The 23,524-nt window shown below is 44.9% G+C and overlaps 2 protein-coding genes across 3 annotated transcripts in view; both read right to left on the minus strand.

Annotated features, from left to right (window-relative positions):
* Nucleotides 1-599: 599 nt before the first annotated feature.
* Nucleotides 600-1,573, minus strand: LOC146783482 (translationally-controlled tumor protein homolog). Its single transcript, XM_085633815.1, has one exon. The coding sequence runs from the start codon at nucleotides 1,528-1,530 to the stop codon at nucleotides 1,012-1,014; it is 519 nt and encodes a 172-aa protein (XP_085489941.1). The 5' UTR covers nucleotides 1,531-1,573; the 3' UTR covers nucleotides 600-1,011.
* A 5,722-nt stretch (nucleotides 1,574-7,295) lies between these two features.
* The window catches only part of LIMK2 (LIM domain kinase 2), a 355,925-nt gene continuing 339,696 nt past the window's right edge, over nucleotides 7,296-23,524 (minus strand). For both annotated transcript variants that reach the window (XM_085635885.1, XM_085635886.1), the window contains one exon: nucleotides 7,296-9,469. In XM_085635885.1, the coding sequence (XP_085492011.1) occupies nucleotides 9,256-9,469 (214 nt within the window). In that variant the 3' untranslated portion in view covers nucleotides 7,296-9,255. The remainder of the gene's footprint in view (nucleotides 9,470-23,524) is intronic.

Genomic DNA, 23,524 nt, shown 5'->3' on the forward strand with positions numbered 1-23,524 from the left:
ATGTCGCGCGCTGGCGGCGTTTGCCGCTTTCGCCGCTCGGCCGGGCGGCATTGTTTAAAATGATGTCGTTGCCGCGTTTCCTATACGCGTTACAGAACACGATGGACCTTGTCCCAGCGCGCTACTTCCGAGAAGTGGAGAGTTTGCAGCGCCGCCTGTTCTGGGACGGGAGGCCACGTATTGCCCTGGCTAAGCTGACGCTCCCCTGGTATGATGGGGGGATTGCCCTCCCGGATATTAAACGGTATTATTGGGCCTCCCAGCTAGCCGCAATTAATCAGGGCCTATATGGGCCAGCCTTAAACCCTGCGTTTGAAATGGATAGGATGCTACTTCCAGGTGGTGACTATAATCGAGCGCTCTACTCTAGCGCGCCCGACGCTCACCTGACGGGCCCCACGCGTGTCATGGTGCGAGTGTGGCACGCGGCTAATGCTGCAATGGGGTGGAAGGACCGTTTGACCCGGGCGTCACCACTATACGCATCTGAGCGGTTGGGCTCCTTGTGGACCTCGCAGGGCTTTGAGAAGTGGGATTTAATAGGCATCAGCAGAGTGGGGGATCTCTGGACGAGGGGAGGATTTTTTTTTTTTTTTTGTTTTTTTTTACGGTAAAATTGAAGATGCTTTATTTGGGGTTCAAAACAGTTTTTTGCCAGTCATTCTTAAAGTTCCTCTAGATTAATGCCTTCAAACGAATGCAATCTTGCAAATGACAATTAACACCAAGTCAACAAGACTAGTGCAAATAGCTGAAAACGTTCACGGATCCTTTTGCACATGGCTTATAAAGCTTAGAAAAAGGACTAGAGCATTATCCGGAGGAGGTGCAAAGCATTTTGTTTCACCAAACCTTGACTTGGTTATAACAAGCCCTCCATTTAAGAGTCAGGGTGAATAGATGAACAAAGCTGAAGGTGATACCAGTCCAATTACACGCAACTCAGTCCTTTTGAGTGGATGAAAAAGCAGCAGCCAGTTATGATCAATCCAATGTGCTTAATGTAGGTCGTTAGCATTTCTCAATTTCTAAGCCGTCCTTAAAGAAAATCATATATGGCGTCACTCCATCTTCACGGTAATCCAGCAATCCAACCATACCCTCTGGGTTCATTTTTCCCCCGGTGTAGAACTGATAGTTCTTGAAGTTGGCGAGTATAGCTTTGACGTTCTCAGCAGCTCCCGACATGAATGGTTTCACCCGATCAGGCTTGGTCTCCTCAAGTTTGGCCTTTATTGATTTCATATATTCTTTAATATACTGTTTGTAGGATTCCTTGGTAAAGCCAGTCTCCTGAAGGTGATGGTTTAATACTATGTCAACACCGCTGACTGTCGTTGGATCTAACCCCTCAACGTCTGTGCACTCTGCCGACGCATTCGCCCCGATAAGTGCCTCGTCAATACACCCTTCCGTTCTGGTAACAACCTTCCCCTCCACCTCAATGCAGATACCGTTACAAGTTTCCTTAATTTTGTAGATGTCGGAAAACAGCTCCTCTCCGGTGAGCATGTCCTTGTAGATGATCATGGTTTTGGGAGGAGTAGGGGCGTCTCGGGGTACGGACGGGGCGCGCGCGGAGGGACCAGCGCGACAGGAGGAGGACAGGAAAAAAGGGAGGGGAGGATTTAAAACGTTCGAGATGCTGCAGACGGTATTTCAGTTGCAGGGCAGCGAGTACTTTAGGTACTTGCAGGTCCGGCATGCGCTGGGCTCAGTCTTTCCGGACGTTGCCTCCATCCCGGAGTGCTCCCCCCTGGAGGATAGAGTGCTGGACGGACACGTCCCTGACAGCACGATCTCACTGATCTATAAAAAACTGATCAACGATCGCTCAGACTTGCTGACTGCCCTTCGTGAGGCTTGGGTGGCCGATGGGCTGGAGCTGGACGACGAGGACTGGATCTCCGCGGTGGCCTCCCCGAAAGAGGTGGCCATACCGGCTCGCCTTCGTTTCGTCCAGCTCAAGATACTCCACAGGGTCTATATGACGGGGCCAAAGCTCCTGCGTATGGGCTATGCTGAGGACGGTTTGTGTAAGCGTGGGTGTGGTGCGCTGGGGACCTTTCTGCATATCCTTTGGGAGTGCCCGCAAGTGGAGGGGTTCTGGCGAGGTGTGCATGAGGTGCTGCGAGTGGTCACGCATGTGGCGCTGTTGCCCAAAGCAAGGAGATGCCTGTTGAATGTGTGGGAGCCTACCGACTACTCGGTGCCACAGACGTGGTGGGTGACTCTGGGATATATGGTTGCCAAGCGTGATATTGCCCAGCTGTGGGGATCCCAGAGCCCCTCGACAGTCTCGGCCTGGAAGGAGCATATGGACTGGTGCATGTTTCGGGAAAAGGTGGTGTATGTGGCGAGAGGTAAGCCTGCGACATGGGTGAAAGTGTGGGGCCCCTGGAACGCCTACCGCGGGGGAATCTGTGCTCCACCCCTACTGCCTGATCCATCGCCGGCCCCGTCCCCTTAGCCAACTCATCCCCCCGGTACCTGGGCATTGGGTGTCCCCAATCCTAGTTCTGATCTCTCCCCCCCCCTCTTGAGATTCCTATGGATGGCTAGATTCCCCCCTCTAGGGGAGCACGTGTTGCTATTTCGATTGAGGATTGCCTTGTGGGTTTGTTTGTGTTTGCTGTGCTTTAAATTTAAAATGGAACCGTATGATGGGGTCTGCATAATGTGGCACGCAACGATGTTATCTCCTGTAAATGCTCGGCAGCGGCACCATGTGTTTTACAAATGTATACCGTATGCTCCTTTTATTGCTAGCGGCCGGCCGGAAGGTTGTAGGCCCATACTTGTACAATTTTTTGAGTCCTGTAATAAACGGATTCAAAAAAAAAAAAAAAAATTTATAAATTGAGTAACTCATTCTTCTGAAAGGTCTAAAAATATGTTGTGAAAATGGCTGCATAGAATGAAAGGCATGTAACTAGTTAAAATGCCACCCCCCCACCCCGAAAAAGCCCAAGAAAAGCAAATGTGGCAATAATGCTGCAAAAAATACTAGAGTCTTACCTTAAATTAATGCCTGTGAGAAATGTGTGGGCAGATTCCACTGGTTGCAGAAAAAAGGACTCGGTAACCATTCTTGAAAGCTGGATGCAATCAAAATGTATGTTCTACTCACCATCGTAGAGGTTACATGTGGACAATGGGAAATATAAAGGGGGGGGGGGGGGAGCAAAACACTAACTCAAAACTTCCTCCACTAACTGCTCTAGGTGACTGACGCTAGGCGGCAAGGTCGTTCCAGGACTTAGGAACAAGCAAATGCAGCATGGCCGAGAAAAAGCCGCTGTGAAGCTTCTTCACTGACGATAGGTAGGTGAAAAAAGAACCAGCGAAGACGTTCTAATGCCCACCTGACTCTTCATAACTAATACAATCCTAATCACTCGGATGGTGCAGGGTTCTCAGAATTTCACGTTCACCAAAGGAAACTATGTGCAGGAAAGGCTCAAGGAATTTTAAAATGGCTGGCACATGTCGCACCACACCCCCAACAGAATAAACAAGAAATGGAAAAGAAGCCATTTAGAAACATCTTTATCAGCCAAACATGTTGGTAATAATACCTGGATGAACAAGCATTGGCATAGCCAATAGGTCTCGCTTTTGGGACCTTATAAGTATTTAGTTATGCAGCAAAATATCCTTGGTGCAACAACATTAACTGTTGCATGGTTAAACATTTAAAAGGCCCCAAAGGCGAGACCTATTGGCTATGCCAATGCTTGTATCTCCTGCTGCGAGTGCTCCATACGGGCTCACTCCCAGATGAAGAGAAACCAATGGCCTGAGATTTCTGCAAAAACTTGAAAAGCCTTCCCTCGCAATCACGGAGAGTCTTTGACAAGAATTTTCTACAAATGTTGCAGACTTAAGTCTTAGATTGGGGTACGGGCAGTAGACAATCCTCGTTTTACTGTAATGTGTATAAATTCTCATCTTTCCACTAACCTCATTGGCTCTTAGAAGACTCATCTTTGAAGTGATTTTTATTTCAAGTTTTTCACCTAATCAGAAAGTAGTGGTGAATAATGACATGGTTTACCAGTATGAGTAGTTTTGCCGCTTTAAAGGTTTTCTAGATTCACATGCTATGCATTACTCCGCCATCTACTGGTTGGGTCTAGAATGGTCTTTTTTTGCGGCATCGACCACCATTTGGTAGTATGCCCGTCACACATACACATCTAAACAAAAGGTTTTGAAAAGCAATTCTGAGGTAAAAGTACACTCATCTGTTTGAAGAGATAGCAAAGCTTGCTTTTCACACAATGTGCAGTAGAAATCTGAGGTGAGATGGCGTCTGAGAAGGACAGTGAGAGGGAGCCAGGGAACACTCGCCCAATTGGTTGAACTTGGGGTGTTTTCAATTTGTGTTAATTGGCTACTAACTAACTGCTACTCCAGCACCGTGCCCACCAGATTCACCAGATGACGGCAGGAAGCCATTTCTATATGGGAGCCCATTTACAGGAATTATCAGACAAGAGGCAGTGGTCGGCAAAGGAAATGCCATTGCCATCATTTTGAAAATGCACATGAGCTAAATGGTATTGGTTATATTCTAAAGAGCATTTGGAGTTTGGGCCTGCTCCTGCAGTTAAGGGTGCAACTGTCTATTCAGTGTCATCACAAAACCCTGTGGGATTTCACCTTGTTTGTTCCAATATATTTCATACTGCAGATCTTGATTCTGTCCCCAGTGCCAGGCTTCTTTGAGGCTTGTTTTCCACTATCGCTCCAGTTTATTTCAGATCAGCTTTTCTTCAGTCTATCTGCATTCTCGTACAGCTATCTATTGTAAGATGCCAGGAATTACGCTAGTTATTTTCTGAAGACATCTATGCTTCTGTAGGTTCCATCTCAGACGCCCTTGCTCAATTGAGACTTGCCTGAAGTTTAATTCACAGCTACAGAAAGTTCCTTCAGTCAGGTTCCGCAACTTGCATCTGTCAGAGTTCTGATAATTCCCTTTAGATACTTCTTCGGTCTCGGCTAGACAGAGCATGAGCTGTCTCGAAGAGACGTGTTGTGTTCTATCTGTGTGCTTATGGGGCGGCCATCTCCTACCATTGGTAAACTTCAGTGTTGCTCTCGTTTTCTTTGATGCCATTCGTCATGGTATGCAGGCCTCATGCCCTCTTCTTGTTTTTGGCCCTCCCATAGCGCATGGACCAAGTACATGTCTCCTTAAACTGCTCCTAGTTTGAGGAGCGATTTGTTTCTGTTTTCAAGCACTCCATAGGAGTACTTGTCTTTTCAGGCTGTCTCCCTTGTACACACACCACTAAAATGCATGCACAAGTCAATAAACAAACACATTTCTTAAAAAGTTGTTCAAACACAAACTGCACTTTTTTTTTTTGCATGATCTGATGGTACTGGATCACCTGCTTCGTCATCCGTCTTGCCATAGTGAGAACACAAGCCAATGGTATTGGAGCTCTTTAAGTGCTCACCAATTACAACATTAATTTTAGTTGCCAATTCTGCTTCAGTTAAGGTTTTTTTTAACCTGTAGTTGCTTGCCCATCCCCTCCTGCTTGACCCATCCCCTGACTATCTCCCTCGTCACTACTGGTTTTTTTTTGCCGACCCAATGGTATTGGAGTGCTTGTTCTGTCCTCCATCTTGCCACCATGCTAACACCAGCCAATGATATTGGAACACTTTATGTGTTCACCGGTTACACTACACAATGACATCTTTTGTCGTAGGAAGGGGGGAGCGCAAGTAATTTGCCCAGAATCACAAATAGTTCAGCTGACCCAGAGATTCAAACCTGGTTCCACAGTACCCCTTGGCAGCTCTAGCCTTTACGCAACATCCTTGCTTCACTTCAAAGCTCCTCAACTGTTTCTCACCATTACTTCCACATTTTTTCAGCAAGACCCCGTCAACACTAAACAAACATTGGCAAAGCCAATAAATCTTGGCAATGCCCGAGCAAATGGCCTTGTCAAAGTGAACGTCTTTTAGCCATGGTGTCTAGAAGCACATCTGCTGTTCAGCATGGCTGACAGTCACTGGGTAAAAGCGTGATAGCACTTTCTTGTGTTAGGAGGAGCAGGACAATAAATTTATCATTTGGGGTGAGGAGACTCTGCGTCGGCTCAACATCCTATGATCCTGGGCTTTCAGTAACTTTTAGCCATTCAGCTTTGCCAATGATTGTTCTTTCATAATTTTTATCCCTGCTGTCCTGCACATTTCTCCTTTACTGTATCCATAATCTGATCTGTCTCTTAAACAGGATGCCATCCACCTACACAAAGACCAGTGAACTCATTTAAGGTAAATATCTCGAGCACACCACCACTGAACACTATGGCACAAATGTCTTACCACAAGTCCCACAGATGTACAGGAATTTCAAAGGCACAACTGACCTGCAAAAATGAATGGCCTGTCCTAGCACACTAAAGCATGGCCCCTGCTCTGCACAAGAGGACACAAGGCCTGTAGAAGGGGAAAGGAATAATTCTCAGTGCCAGAACACCCACAATAAAATAAGAGCACATATATGTATGCATGAATGTGGTATTTGTTGAGTGCAAGCTGAGCCAAAAGGCAGTGGAACGCCGTACAGAGTCAAACACAAAGATACAATCAGAGTGTGAAAGGGAGGCTGTGTTCTTGGAGTAGAGATGGACTGTTACTTTGTCGCAAAGTGTTCTTTAAAGAAGCGGTCTTCAGCTTTCGGTATTTGGAGCGGAGTGGAGCAGTTCTGTTGGCTACAGGAATGTTGTGGCAGGTATTAGGTGCATAAATATCCTGTACTTCTTAGGCTCCAGTCTGATGGTGTCCTATTAGCCAGAGAGGTGGGGATGTGGAAGAGCAGGGAAGAGATGCAAAAGTGAGGGTGGCCGCCATGACGACGTAGATGATTTATTCGGTTGAAGGTGGTGTGAGCTGACTAAGGCAACAAGTGGAGCTCCATAAAGCTGGGGTTGATGAAGTCATATTTCCTCAGGCCTTTGTTGAGGCTTGCTGCGGCATTTAGGATGCCATTAAGGTAGTCTAGTGTGGAGTTTGGGAGCCCTGAAGCAGGGCATTGCCACTATCCAGGTGCCAATGTATAGTTTAACCAGATGTGATCCTCCATCAGTGCTAAGAAGCAACAACCTGCTCAGCACACACAAGTACTTACTTAGCTAGCAACCCTTCTGTCACACAAGCACCCTACTATAAGCTTGTTTACCCACAGAGCTTCCATTCATGTACAGGGAGGCAAGTTCAAGGCAACCCTATAAGCTCAGCACACAGCAAGGTCAGACAGAGGCTTAATCTACCGTTAGAGTTTATTGATCGGTATCAAAAGGATGTACAAAACAGAACTATGCGACCAAAATCTGTGTGAAGTAAGCTCAACACGCAGATGCACTTGTTCTTATTTCCTTGGCGAGGATCAAGGGAAATGTGCTAAAGAGTATGTCCTCTTTACCTTGATCAATAATATACTTTAGTTCAACAAGCAGATCTATGGTTGGGAGGTCAGGAAGCAGACTGGCCTGCAGGGAAATTGTGACATTTTTAAACAGTTCTGTGCCGCAGAAAGGCTGACAGCGCTTGGTCAACTTACAACGGACTCTGCCCCATTGGCATTACTAAGGCACTGGCCAGCTGGGCAAAGAGTTTTCCCTAATAGGCAAGTCCACTGCAGCTGGGAGTCACACAAGAACTACAGGGGTGGAGTTACCACTCCCTTCCACAACACCACAAAAGTACACATTCTTTTAGAGGTATCATAGGTACAAAATGCCACACAAACTCATGTCTTTGAAAAAATCTGTGAAATTCATAATCTTACAAATATAAACAGCAGAAAATCAGACTTTTCGCAATACTCTAAAAAGCAAACAAGTGCAGCTTTGTCACACAAAATTCTAGTCCTTTTTGTCAATCCCACCCACCTCTTGAGAGACCCTTAGGCGTCATGGTAGATGCTGAGAATGGGTAGAAGGGACCATGGCAATGCATGGTGAGTTTGGCTAAATGCCCCTAGTTGACCCTTGGGCGAAAATAGCTCAATGAGATAGCAGCATTTTCTTGCAGTTTGGGGGCATCAATGTCCACCCTAGCCTCTGTACATTTCACAAGCTTTGAGGGAAATGCTTTTGGTTTCCATTTTGCTTCAGAGGCAGACACAGTCGATAGACGCTGCTCTACTTAGCAGGATATCCAACTGCTTTGGAAGACACCTCACTGAAAGGGAAGACTCGCATTGGCTGCTCAGACAGTGGGGCTTAGAGTAGCAAATGTGCGTCCACAGAGATAGCTTTTATTAAATTTAAGTTTAGGGATTCCTGCACAAGTCCTTCCACACCTCATAGAAGATAATATTATGAAAACAGAATAAGGGAAAATTATTGTCCAATAAGGAAAAGGTTGGAATAAGAAGGAAGAAATTAATATGAGCAGAGAAACCTGTGGCATGTGCAATGTGCCAGAAGCAAGAGTGGGAAGGTCAGAGAAGTTGAAAAGAGGACTGGCTGAGGAAGGGCAAACACCAGGCAAAGAGTGGTCAATCTTAAGAGTAGATTTTAAAAATGGGGAAGTGGTGACAGCTAGAAGGAAAGGACAAAAAGTGAAAAGGAATTGAGTAGTGAGTGACAAGGGAGAAAGATAAGCAGTTTCCACTAAGGGATCTGAGCTAACTACGTAGAATAAGATGTGGTCTTCATATTAATCAGAGGTGTAGTGCTTTAGTGTTGCCAGCTACTCCAGGTTGTGCTACATTGGGCTGGAACCTGCTGCACCCCTCTCCATGCAGCAGAGTATTGGCTAGGAGAAGTCATCCAAGTGCCTCTCAAAGGAGTTTTGACCAGGGGACACCACTTGTGTTGGCCAGAGGCTGAAATTTCAGTCTCTCAAAGTCTTGGCAGAGCTAGGGCAGACACCATTTTCGTCTAGTAGTGTTAGCCAGGAGGCGTTGCCGGTGTCTTAATCAGTGTACTGTTGGCCAAGAGATGTTATCTGTCTCCATCTATGAAGCACTGACCAGAAGACGCCATCAGTCTCTCTTTCAATGAGCACTGACCAGGAAGACAGCAGTTCAGCTGGTGTCATCCAGAAGGTGCCATCTCAGTCTTTGAATGGTGTTTTAACAGGCGGGCACCATTTTAGCCTCTCTCAATGCAGTGTTGTCGCGGTGATGCCATCTCTTATTGCTCAATGAAGTGTCGGCAGCAGGTTTCCATTTCAGTCTCTCCCAGGGGAGTATTTTCTGAAGAGCATTAGTATTTACGTAGACTCTCCAGGACTTGTAATGCCTGCAGGCTTGGCTGCAGGGTCCAGTGATGCTTCAGCAGTCTTCGCCAGCTTGTCGCGGTGAAGGCTGTACTTATTGTTCACATTTTGGTCCAGTTCCTCCAGTTCTGCAGGAAGAGGGATTGCCAGCTCTCCCACATACAAGGAAAGTGCTTCAAAATAATCCTCCAGCTTGGAAGAAGGGGGTCTATGAAGAAAAAGAGTGACAACCATTAACAGAAATGAATGAAAGTAGCACACACAAAAACTGAACTGAAGGGAAAAGTGGCATACATTAATATGACTGATTAGAAGGAGCACAAATTAAACGGACTAAAGGAGTGGCATGTTAAAAGAATTGAGGAGCATAAGCTGCCTGCATAGACGGGGTTAAATGGAAGGAATCTCATAACAGGACTGAATGGAAAGAGTGTAAAATAATTAAAGGAAAGGAAGATGCAAATAGTAAACACTGAAGGCATATTACACATTAATAGGGCAAAAGGGCAACAGTGACATTAAAAAGAACGATCATGTTGAGGTCAGTGGAAGTTTTGGTTTTAGATTTAATAGCTCTTGATTACCTTAGAAAGTCATGCATCACAAATGAAAGTGTGGGAGGGTAGAGCTCGATCAGAAAGTGCCATCTAGAGTAACTCTTCTGATCACACCACCTCGGTTGGAAACTCAAATGACCACCCATCAGACAAAAACGCAGATTGTGTGTCTTCAAGCATAAAAAACTGTATAAATTACTGCTGAAAAGCAAATGCTTTGGGCCCAGATGCATGCACTGAAACACACTTTTAGGCACGTGTTACAACTCGCCAAGATGCCCTTTGAAGTCTATGAGAGCCTGTTGAAGATTGAGTAATAGAGAAATGAGGCTCTAGAAAACTCTCACACCCAAGGCGCACAATAGATAGGTAATGCGCATGGGCATCATAGTTAAACAGTTTTTTTCTGCCCGGAAGGCGATGACGTTGATGGAGCATACACTTGCAGAAAAAATTACTGTGCAAAATAAAGAATTACGGTAAGAGTATCTGCAATGGACCCCAGGTAGTAGAGGAGGAGTTTGGCCACATATGAATCTACAGAGCTAAATGCCACAAACAGATGCTTAGAGGGTAAGTAACCTTTTAAGTTTGTGGCATGTGTAGCTGTTGATACACATGCTGTGCATAGACTGTAAACCAGTCCTCCCAAAAAGTGGTGGCTTAGACGGAGAATGTTGCAGCGCCTGGCCAACTCTAGTTTGTTGGCTAGCCAGGACATCCACACAGTAATGTTTAGTAAAATGTGTGAGGAGTGAACTAAATAGCTTCTTTACAAATGTCAGCTAGTGGTATATTCCCTAAGAAAGCCATAGAAGTTATTTTCTTGTGAGTGGAATGGGGTCAGGTAAGGACCTTTTAGCATTAGCAAAACAAGTTCGAATACACTTGACAAGCCAATGAGCAATCCCTGATTAGCAAATGGGACGGCCCCTGTGTAGCCTGGAGAGCTGTTGAGTCTTACGAAAAAGTTTTGTTCTATTAATGCCCTTATGACATCTAGGCTATGAAAGGCGCGTTCCACTACAGACTCTGGGTGTGGAAAGAAAACTGGCAATTCAATTGTTTGAGATAAAAACGGGAAACCATCTTGGGGAGAAGTTTGGGGTTGGTTATAGGGACCACCTTATCTGAATGAACCTGGAAGAAAGGCTCCTCTTAAATAAGCGCTTGTACCTCATTGCCTCACCTAAGACAAGTAATGGCTACCAGGAAGGCTATCTTCCATCAAGGAAACTGAAGTAGTCAAGAGTAAAAGGGGCTTAAACGAGGTCCCAGGAGCCTTATTGTATTTTATTTTAATTGTATTTATATAACGCTTACTACCCCAGACGAGGCGTCTAACCGCTTTTTCAGCGAGTGGCTTGCTATTATGGGACCAATAAGGAATTAGTGGTGAATTAGTATAGTGAAATATGAAAGTAATTTGAGTGGTTGATATGTTAGTCAGTTATTTGGATTGAGAAGGATGGTGGAGGGATAGAAGTAGGGAAAAAGGTTTGCATTTATATAGCGCTTGCTACCCCTGATGGCGTTATGGAGGTTTTTTTTTGGTGAGTAGCACGCTACTCCGGAACCCGTAAACTATTAGTGGAGAATTAGTGTAGTGAAATATAAAAGTAATTTGAGTGGTAGATATGTTAGTCAGTTATTTGGATTGAGAAGGATAGCAGAGGGATATAAGAGGGGAAAAGGTTTGCATTTTTATAGCGCTTGCTAACCCAGATGAGTTGTTGAATCGTTTTTTTGGTGAGCACCATGTATGTTGAGATACAAAACCGCAGCAGGAGGTGTCTTGGGCAGGATAACCCAATTAAGCCCTTCCACGAAGGCCTAAATGACTGAGACTTCGTGGTTCAGTCATTTAAGCCTTATACTGAAGACCAAAGTGCGCTGCCTATTCTGTATGTAAGCAGACACAGCAGCCAAATGCAGGTGTAAGCAAGGCCGGACTGTTGAAAGTGAAGAGGTAACAGATAGTGTCTTGTACCGACGGTGTGAGGATTGATGTGTTTTGCAAGGCAACAGTGTAGGGACAGTGCCGAAGGCCTGGCAAGAACACCAGGTGGTATCAAACCGGAGCTCCCGTATACACATCTGTACCAGACAATGGAGAAAAACAATTTAGCTATGGAGCCGATGCCCATTCGTATTACCTACAATAGGTGGATTCACCACACCTTGTGACTCGAAAAGACTTCTTCGATCAAAAACAAGTTACACATGTCCGAGCCCAACACTAGATGGCAGGAGTATGCACAGCATGAGTATCTAGAGCTTCACATGCCACAAATATAAAGTGTTCTTTTGGGTGTCGACTATAGACAGTGAATTTGACCTGCAATGAAGCTGCCTGTAAGACCACCATCTTCAGATTGTGGTTTTCCCCTGCAAGTATGATGGTGCAAGCGCTAGCTCCCTTTCTAATCTCTATAATGCACTACTATAATTCTAGTATAATTTAAAGATGCAGAAGTTTTGTTACAAGTAAGCAACTTGTTTTTCCATAGCATGAAGCTATTCTAGATTCACATGCGGTCGCTTATACAGCAATATTTACCCTTGTAGAAAAGAGTGGGAAGGGTGAGTAGCAGCATACAAATGGTTTAATTCCACCTGCCCTAACCCAGTTGAAACAGAACATTCAATAGGGTATTGTTTGTGAATGTACCTATGGATGACTAAGTTGCAGCTGCACATATCACTTATTGACACATTTCCCAATTCAATAAGTAGCTTACCTTTGGTAACCCTCTTTATGGTGGATACTCTATTTAACAACAGCTTCTTCATCTAGTAAATCTCCCCAGGCGCCAGACTGGATCTTTAAATATTGTCCCCTGCCTGCAGACATGACAAACTGGGACCAAATATTGGCACCACCCTTGTGTGCTGATGTCCGTTGTATTGTATTTTTTTCACACCCACGGATGCAGCACAAGGAGTTTGTACTAGCTGTGGGCAAGAACTAACTTGGACCCTTAGCATTCCACAAAAGTCCACTCCACAGAACAGGCAGGCTGGTGGGCAGTAAGGAATCTGCGGTTAGAGTATTCACCAGGCAGCAGAGGCGGCCTTTGGCTTGGTGAAGACCTAAGGCCCTCTGGTGGATCTTATTTTGGCTATGACACAAAATAGTTTATTGCAGAGGACAATGCATAATATCGGTTTCTGGACCGCTTTTCCTTATTTTGCACCAGCGACAAATAGCTGATCCTCACTAAGTTGAACCTGTCAAAATAACCCCTTTTGACAGGCCCAAACACCACTTTTAAACATTAATACCTTTTGTAATAAATAGTTTGGAAAGTTTACTTTTAATGAGTCACCTTTGCTTTGCTGGAAGTCCCAGGAACCAAATCTGAATTTTGCTCCCTCCCTTCTGCCAGACAGGAAATAACAATTCAATGGGCGTGAATGAGGTGTGAACTTGCTCCTAGAACAAAATACAAAAGGCCTTGGGTGCGGGGGGGTGTTGGGCGCTTGACAGGATGGCCTGTGCCCAAGGACTTAATGAACTTCAAAGAGGCCTACCTGTCACAAGCAAATGTAGCTAACACCCATGCCTGCACATTTCTACTGTCCTCCCGGCCAGACCGACCACCATCACAGGGGGCCGCTTGTTTACACTCAAGAAGGATTTCACACTTTGATGTCAAGATCTACTTGACCGGTCTACTGAGGTTTTTCATATAACGGTCGGTGCACGTCAAAGGAGGGAAACAGAATGTCAAAACAATTTGTGTGCATCCACTATATGGTTGTTTAAAGCTCAGCTTTGTCCTACCGGACTTCTGTCTCTGAGGTTGTTGTGGGTACAGGGACTCCCTTAAACTGGATTTTGGTGTTGTATGTTGAAGGACAGTGAGTTTACCACAGACACTCCCCATGCACAACCCCAGTCCTCAGAGCATAAGTTTAGCGTGGCGGAAGACTTCAGCTATCTTGAAAATGCCAAAAGTAGGTAGCCTTAGCCCCCAGGAATCTGGCATAAATGTGGCATTCCCAGGCACCTACTTTTGAGCACTACTGGATGTACAGAAGATGGCTGAACCTGCAGCCTGATGCCCAAGAGGAGACTAGAAGACTGGACCTGCCATCTCTCTTGTATCCAGGACAAAGAAGTGGATTCAAAGGGTAATAAAAGTTGACCTCCTCTTCAAGCTGCTGGGATACAACAAGCTACAAGAAGCCTTTTCTTGAGCTGATCAGTGGCAACGGGATCTGGTCAGGAGTCTGCTGCCACCCTGTGAGTCTCAAAAGGATTCCCCTGATGTCCTGGGGGACTTTAGAAGTGTACTCGTGGGGTGGATTGGGACTTAAAGGATTATAGCCAGAAGGTAAAATGGTTTGACCAGGACGAATCTTGTTAGTTTATCAGTTCCATGCTTGGCGTCAAATGATGCCTAGGTTCTGTTCCATTGCAACCATCAATTATAATAGGCACTTTCGGCATCTTGTTGCTATTTCTACTGAAAACTTTTTTAAAAATGTGCATCTCCGGCTAGCCTTAGTGGATTTTTGTCATTTTGTTAATTGCATTTTAGTCTATTTATCAAATTAGTTTGGGGATTTTTATTGTTTGGTATTTCAACTTTGTTACTGTTTTAGTACTACATAAATACTTTATACATTGCCTCGAATATTAAGGCTATAGCTACCAGTGGTTTGAGCTCAGGATTAATTAGTGACTTTAGAGGTGCACCATGGCAAGGATGGCAATCATTTCAGGGGGGTTTCTACCACCCTTAACTAATAACACATTTTCTTGCACCTCAGAATCACCCTCACCTGGATCGAGAAGCAAGCCCAAAGCCTGAATGTCCTGGACATGTTGCTGTGGAAGAAAATAATTGAACGCCATTGTATCCAGAATCACCCCCAGTAAATAGCAATTTCTGAGAGAGAATCATGTAGGACTTTGGCTTGTTGATGGTGAACCCCAGTGATGTCAGGAGGTGTGCAGTTGTTCACGACTGACTGCGGCAAGCTTGCCTTCAGTAGCCAGTTGTCGAAGTATGGAAATACAGTAATTCCCTGCCTCCAACGATGGATGGCAACCACCACTTTCACTTTTGTGAACACCCGAGAGGCACCGGTGAGGCCGAAGGGGAGCACGGTAAACTGAAAATACCCCTTGTCCACCATAAACTGCAGGTAACGTATGTGGGACTGCAGGACAGGGATATGAAAATGCATGTCCTGCAAGTCCAAGGACCTCCTTCCATTGCCCGGGACCAAGGTGGAGAGGATCTGAGCCAACATGAGCATCTTCAATGTGTCCTTCTGTAGGAAGGCATTGAGAGGGTGGAGGTGCAAGATAGGCCAGACGTCCCCTCTTTTTTCACAACAAAGAAATAGCGGGAGTAACAAACCCGCCTCTCTCCAAGTCCCATACCATCTCTTATGGGACAGCTGGAAAGCAGCAGGCCCACCTCCTGCAGGAGGATGGGTAAGTGCTCCTCTGAAATCCGTACCGGACTGTGAGGGTTATTGGGTGGGGAGGAAAGAAAGGGTAGGGCAAAGTCAGTCTGAATAATCTGGCAAAACCCACCTGTTGGACGTGATGCATCGCTAACCCAAAGGAAATGTTTGTCCTGCCTCTCAATGGGCAAACTAAAGTGGTTTGTTGGCCGATGTAGCAGGGGAAAAGGCATTTGAAGATTGTTTCCCTGCACGCCTGCCTGTTGTCTGTGGATCAGTGTCTGCAGCCCCTAAAGGACTGTGCAGTCAGTAGTATCACCCGTTGGGAAGACTGCCTCTCTCTACAGGCCAGACTTCTCAAGTAGTCCCTATATTTCCAAATCTGGTGTGGAAATTGTTCAGTAGGGGCCAACAGCCCCAAGAAACATGCTGTAGCTCTACTACCTTTAAAACGTTCAAAAGAGCAGTCTGCCTTAAAGTGAAGAGGCAGGACCCATCAAAGAGCATGAAAATCAGCAAAATCGCCACAGCACCCAGTGAAACTCAGTCATGCGAGCATAAGAAGCACAGCAGTGAAACCAACTGCTTTGCCAAGGCAATATGTGGTATCTAAACTTGCGAACATAATAATTGAAAGCATCTTGTCCACCATGTATCGTCTGGGGTAAAAAGGCCCTCTGGTCTTCTGGGACTGTCTGCAAAATCTCTCTGACCATTAGCCAAAGGCAGAGTGCAAAGAGAAACAGCAACGCCAAACGAGCTGAAGAAAACATCCATCTGACAGAGGCATCAATCCAATTAGATTTCCTATCCAGAGGAGTAGCAGAGAATGAACTGGAATTCACTTTACTTGTCAAGGGCTGTACAATAAGACTCTCTGGAGTGGGATGTTTGGCAAGCAAATCAAGGTCAGAAGGCACTGGTTTACAAATAGGCAAGAACATGGTTTCAGACAGATAGCCACCAGAGTATCCATAACAGCATCTCTCAGAAGAAGCAAGGGCCCAGCTGTTGCTGGCTTCGGCTATAGGATTTCAGTCAAAACATATGTTTTAGTCTCAGCGGTGGGCAGCTGTAGCTCTAGCACCTCGCCTACCCTCCAAAGCACCACTGCAAATGAGGCACTATCCATCACTGGTGACCCATGTGGCGAACCAAGCTCTGTCTTGGGGGGAGGCTTGAAACCCACTGGAGTTTTGTAAATCCGTGCAGAAGGCATCCTCAGTGCAATGAGCAGGGAGCAAGCCATCCACCTAACCAATATCCTTAAGTGCACCCTTCCCTGTCGCAGGATCAGAGTAAGAACCAAAAAGGTAATGGAGCCTCTATTGATAGCTGTGATGAGGAAGAGGAACAGGATTGAAGTTGAGCTACAAGACAATCGGTTGTGCCTGTGTAATTTAATAGCCTGATATCGGCCAAGCTCAGGCGGACATTGGTTCGGAATCCGATATCGGCACAAGGTCACCTCCAGGCGCCATCACAAACTAGCGTAGATTGTGAGGCCGGTGTGGAAGTCTGTACCACATTTGGAACGGGCCCGGTGAAACGGTCCTCAGGGGGCACACTGCACTGTGTGTGTGGGGGGCCCTCAGAAGGTTACCTGACTAGAGGCCCTTGAGGCCCGAAGGCGTGTCAGAGGTGCACTGAATATCTGGTGCATGGCATTTCTGATGGACTCAATCTGCTGCAGGGTTGAAGATGGCCTCGGAAACTCAGAGTATGTCAGGAGAAACTGAAAAATTAGTACACTGACTGGCAACCTCAAAGAAATGTGACACTCCACACACAAACACCCGCACCCTCACCTTGGAATAATAGTGGTGGTATGGGGTGGAGTCCACTTCACATTTTTATGCTTGCGTTGGAGTTTAACTCAACAGAAGACTTTGATTGAGAAGTGGAATGGCTGCAGGAAAGACACAGTGATCTGTACAGAGTACAGGCCCCTGACTTGGAGGAGGGAGAGCAGAGCCTAAGGGAAGGCCACAACTACTTCTTGTGTTTGGCAACATTCAGCTTCTCCTTCCAGTCTCTAATTTCCTCAGACGCATTATAGCACACTTATCACACGACTTAGAGTTAAGTGCCAAGCCCTGGCACCAAACACACCTTGTGCAGATCTGTGACCGACATCTGCTTCCTGCAGTACAAGCAAAGTTTCTATCCTGTCATTTTCCTTTGGGACACTGTTCCCTAGCACACTGAATGAAATGTGAAAGTCATTGAAAAACCTACAAATTCATGAGCAGACCTTTGGAACCGCATTAACAGACATTGAACAATGGCTCTGACGTGATGAAAAAGTTCTGCATCTAGTCTGAAGCCTGAGGTATATCTAAGGTGAGGAATCTTAAGTTAGAAGTCTCCATCAGAAACAGAACATCTTTTAGTTGCTTTCGTGATCCATAGTCTTTCATAGTCTAGCCTCATTTTTCAGAAACTGTGTTCTCAGTCTTTATCTTTCGACCTGAAGGCTTGGACCATTTAGCAAAGGAAGACGTCCTTTCCTTTTTCAATCTTACTTTGTTTTGATGACAAAGATGGAGCTTCATGAGTTTTAAACTTTGTGCCGAAGTTTTTCTACTGCTACGACTAATCTAACACAAGCAATACAAGCATTGTTTTTTCTGGTATCGACAAGGTGTACTTTGGAACAGTTTGTTTTGCTCCTGTGTCCTGAAAAGGACTAGTATCCCAGACAGTGCAGTCAGTGTATTATTCTCCTTTTCGTCCTATGCTCCTTCAACTTTGTTTTAGCACTCGAAGACCAGATCCATTTCTTGTACAGTACTTTGCATAGTGCCACAGCCTAAAAAGTCCTGAATTTTTTTCTCGTGTTAGCTTTATGGTTTAAGTTTTAAATATGGTCCACACCTCAAATGGCACCGTGCTTGACGGGAACAACATAGTGGTACATGCAAAAGAACTATAAAGAACTTTGGATTCTAATGCAAAATCCATGTCTTTAAAACTGATTATAAACTGTATATTATTTTTCATGATTAATAGAGACTTAAAACTCATGTTTGTAAAACTGGTTATAAATTGTATATGATTTTTCACGATTAGAGGCTTATTTCATTTCAACTACTTTTTAGATTTTCTATGTCTCACTGAGGTGCTCCTCTTAGGTTCTTTTTCAATAACTGTGCATGATAGCATATCGTTTATTATTCAAGGGCCCTGATTCTTTACATATGCAATTCTTTTAAATGTACGATTGTGTTAGTGAGTTAGTAGTATGAATGTGTTTACGGTGTGCCCGATTGTTCAGGTTGTGTTTTGATGCAACTTGTATGAGTATTTTTAGCTGCAAATCATCCTGTTGGGGGAGTCATATGCCTACTTGTTCTTATATGAATTTGGTTTGGACTGAATATATGTATGTCATTGTTAATTGTTTTGCTTTAATTTTCATGTGCATCGAAAACAAGTAAAAAACGCATTGTATTTTCTGAAATTGATATACTTTGAACTTATTAAATCCTCTTTTGTATCATTTACCCTTGAGCGAGTTTATTAGGTACTTCTTTTGAAGGCTAGTTGCGTTTTTAATTTCACTCCCCCGTACTAGAGATCCATCTGTAGTCATTTAGAGACGCTGCGCGCTCTTAACTATGCTTAGGCAGGTGACAACTTTTCCCTTCCCATGGAGGGTTTTGCTTTCAGTACCACACCTCAAATGATTAGTATTTAGATTACAGTCTTCTGTTAATCCAAATTTGCAAACGTTTGGTGACAAAAAGGGCATAACAAATCCCCGGTTGATTACTCCATTATCAAAAGTCAAAAAAGTCAAAAAAGTCAAAAAATCCAGCAAAGTCAACACAGTCATTCTCCAACCTGGACCTGCTTCTCAGCGATTGTCCTATTATAGACCCAGTATATAGCTATAGACTCAGTAATTGTAACGTGGCTAAAAAAAGGGCTGGAGCCCGTGAGAAAAATCAGGGGCACCAGTAGATCACAAGAATGAGTGTTTAAAGGTGGTAAGTGTACAGGATGGAGCCAATACAGCCTACAGCATGAGAACTTTTTTGCTAGTTAGATATGACCGAAGACAACGAGAAGCTACTTGAGCACCTCCAAGAGCTTTACAGGAGCAAGTGCTGAGTTATAGGGAAAAAAGCGGCAAACTGGTGCTAATTAATACCACTGATAAATCATGACCATACCAGGCAGCGATCAGGTCTAGGCAGATACTTTAAGGAGTGTTAGATGTGTATCTGGATTTGGACAACAGGTACAGGTACAGGGACACATACAACACATTAACTTTGACAAAGTTGTCGTCTTTGGAAGCAGAATGAAGACATCCTGGAAAAGCTAACAAAGGCGACCAAGCCAGCATACTCAAAAGGTGCTCACAAAGCCATGTTCATACTGCATGCCCTCTCCCACTCCCTTCATTTTCTCAGTAGGAAAGAGGCACCAATTCAGTCTATTTTGTACACAGCAACATACAAGATACTTTTAACAGACTGCACAACAGAGATAGTCTAAGCACTCGTAAGTGGGGTCCAATGATGGGCCAAGGCAGGGATGGCTCTGCAAAAAGGCCCTATGCCTCAAGCAAACTCCTGCCCCTTCACAGCACTTCAATCGGAGGAATCCTCAATTACAATGCAAACCTGCGAGTGTTTCAGACAAATAGGAGCTGGATTTTGCAGAGAAAGGACATGGTGTCCAATTTATGGAAAGACCAAATATCACATAAAAATATACAGAGGCAGCCATCTAAAGCATACAGTTTGTGAGTGAATATGGAAAATGATACTTACCAGTATGCATCTGTTCTTGCCATGTAGAGCTGCAGAGTTGTACATAGATCGCCATCTGGTGTTGGGCTCGGATGCTTGCACCTTGTTGTTGTCTTGGAAGAGTCTTTTGTAGTCACGAGATAGGTGAATCCTCCCTTGGACAATAGTGCGCATGGGCATCGACTCCATCCTCAGATTGTTTTTCGCCATGATAGGAAATGATGGAGTTAGTAAGAAATAAAGAGATGTCCATGCGAATGTATCTCATTACGATACTACTGGAACAGATACAGGTTCCAGGGAGGAGGGTGGGCATGTACAACTCTGCAGCTCTACATGCCAAGAACAGATGCATACTGATAAGTAGCATTTGCCGTTCGAGTCATATGAGCTGCAGATTGTACAGCAGTGTCTCCTTTAGCGATGGTCATCTGTATCTGTTGCAGTGGTTTGAAAAATTGTTTTAAGAACAGCTTGGCCTACAGAAGCCTGTTGCTTAGCCTGCACGTCAACACAATAGTGTTTGGTGAAGGTGTGTGGTGTAGACCATGTTGCTGCTTTACAGATGTCATCTAAGGGAATTTTCCTTAAGATTGTCATGGAAGCCCCTAGTTTGCATGTTGAGTGCGCTCTAGGGGGAATTGTTAATGTGCGTTTAGCCTTTTGGTAGCATATTTGAATGCATTTGACTATCCACCTAGCAATCCCAGCTTTGGAGATGGGGTTACCTTTATGAGGTGGTGAGAAGGCTACAAACATTTGTTTTGTCTTTCTAAAGGGCTTAGTCCTGTCAATGTAATAAAGTAAGGCTCTTTTGACGTCCAGTGTATGAAGAGCTCTCTCTGCTACGGAGTCTGGGTTTTGGAAAAACACCGGTAACTCAACTGATTGGTTAAGATGAAAAGCAGAGATTACTTCGGGAAGGAATTTTGGATTTGTTCTAAGAACCACCTTGTTACGATGTATTTGTAAGAAAGGTTCTTTTATGGTTAAAGCCTGGATCTCACTTACCCTCCTTAGAGAGGTAATCGCGACAAGGAAAGCTACTTTCCATGTGAGGAACTGCAGTTCACATTTGTGTAGAGGTTCAAATGGGGGACCCATGAGCCTGGTAAGAACAATGTTTAAATTCCACACCGGAGAGGGTGGCAGTCTGGGGGGAATTATTCTTTTCAGGCCCTCCATAAGGGCTTTAATTGCAGGTACTGTAAATAGTGACAAGTGTTGTCTGTTTTGTAAATAAGCGGCAAGTGCCGCTAGATGTAATCTTATGGATGAATATGCTAGATTACACCTTTGTAAGTGTAGCAAGTAGCAAATGATGTCCTGGATTGAAGCATCCAGTGGATCGATTTTGTTATTGCAGTAGATGACGAATATTTTCCATTTTACTGCATAGCAAGCTCTAGTAGTAGGGAGTCTGGCTTCTTTAAGGATGTTCATACAGTGCGGTGGAAGGTTAAGGTAACCGAGCTCTAGGACTTCAGGAGCCAGATCGCTAGATTCAGTTGACCTGGACCGGGGTGCCTTATCTCTCCATGGTTCTGCGTTCGCAACGTTGGGGGAGAGACGTAGGTTTTGGTGTGGAACTACTGAAAGTTCCAGGAGTGTTGTGAAGCACGGTTGCCGTGCCCATGTGGGAGCTACCAGGATCATCCTGAGGGACTGTTGTCTGAGCTTGTGTACTACTAGGGGAATCAGTGGGAGTGGTGGAAAAGCATACGCAAATCTGCCTGACCAGTTCATCCATATCGCATTGACTTTGGACAACGGGTGTAGAAACCTGGCGGTGACGATTGGGCATTTTGCATTTGCGTGTGTGGCGAACAGATCTATGTCTGGTTGACCCCACATTTGGAAAAATGGCTGAAGAACTTGAGGATGAAGTTCCCATTCATGTATGTGCTGTGTCTGTCAACTTAGCAGATCCGCAATCTGGTTGTGAACTCCTGGAAGGTGTTCTTCCAGAAGGTATAGGTTTTGTGGAATGGCCCATCTCCATATGCTTTGTGCCAGCTGAGACAGCTGCAAAAAATGTGTGCCTCCTTGTTTTTGTATGTAATACATGGCTGTCATATTGTCTGTTCGGACTAGGACAGTCTTGTGATGTAGATATACTTGGAATGATTTTAATGCTAGAAATATTGCCAGTAATTCTAGGTGATTGATGAGGAGCACTTTTTGTTGAGTGGTCCACTTGCCTTGAATTGTGTGGTTTAGGAGATGGGCTCCCCAGCCAGTGAGTGATGCATCTGCTGTTAGCACTATCTGTGGAACTGGCTCTAGGATCGGCCGCCCTTTGGAAAGGTTTTGTGTGTTCCACCACTGCAGAGAGCAATGTGTGCGGCTATCCACCAACACCAGATCTGTAAGTTGTCCTTGCGTTTGGTTCCACTGACTTGCTAGGTATTGTTGTAAGGGGCGCATTTGAAGTCTTGCGTGAGGTACGTTAAAAATGCAAGAGGCCATCATTCCTATGAGTTACATGAATACCCTTGCTGGGAGGGAATGCTGTGACTGAAATTTGATTATTAGGGTTTGTATACTGGTTATCCTGGCTGGATTGGGATATGCCAGAGCTCTGGAGGTGTCTAATGTGGCCCCTAGATACTGATGTATGTGGGAGGGCTGAAGATGTGACTTGGTGTAGTTTACTGTGAATCCCAAGTTGTGTAGTAGCTGGATGGTTTGATGAACACACTGGTTGAATGACTTGGCTTTTATCAGCCAGTCGTCGAGGTATGGAAAAACATGGATTTGTTGTCTTTTCAAGTGTGCTGCTACTACTGCAAGGCACTTTGTGAACACCCTGGGTGCGGAGGTTACCCTGAATGCAAGGACTTTTAACTGATTGTGTTGTCCGTCCACTATGAATCTTAGATATTTCCTGTGAGCAGGGTGTATGAGAATGTGGAAGTAGGCGTCCTTGAGATCTAGTGTGGCAAGGAAGTCGCATTGTTGGAGGACTAGTTGGAGAGATCATGCGAAAATGATCTGCCTATGTAGAGATTGAGAGGTCTGAGGTAGAGTATTGGCCTTAGGGTGCCGTCCTTTTTGAGGATTAGGAAATACAGTGAGTAAACCCCTGTTCCTTGATGCTGTAAGGGAAATAGTTCTATTGCCCGTTTTTGAAGCAGTGAGAGAACCTCCTGTTTTAAGAGTGTGAGATGTTCCGTGGACATTGGCCGCTGTTTGGGTGGTATGGTGGGTAGGGTTGCTGTAAGTTCCAGGCAGTAACCATACTGGATCATTTGTCTTACCCACTTGTCTGTGGTGATGGAAGTCCAGACAGGTAGGAACTGTGATAGTCTCCCTCCGACTGGGGTGGAAGGGAGTGGAGGGAAGTCACTGCTTATTAGTTGGGGAGGTGCGAGTGTTATTTCAGCTTCTAAAAAATCCTCTGTTCGGGGATGTTTGCGTGTTGTTTTTGTAGGAAGAAGAAACCAAGTTACTCACCTGTAACTACAGTTATTCAGTATTGGTATCTTTCATAGATTCACATGCCTGAATCATTCCCCG

This window comes from Triturus cristatus, chromosome 11, assembly GCF_964204655.1.
Source record: "Triturus cristatus chromosome 11, aTriCri1.1, whole genome shotgun sequence".
In the NCBI taxonomy this organism is placed as follows: Eukaryota; Metazoa; Chordata; class Amphibia; order Caudata; family Salamandridae; genus Triturus; species Triturus cristatus.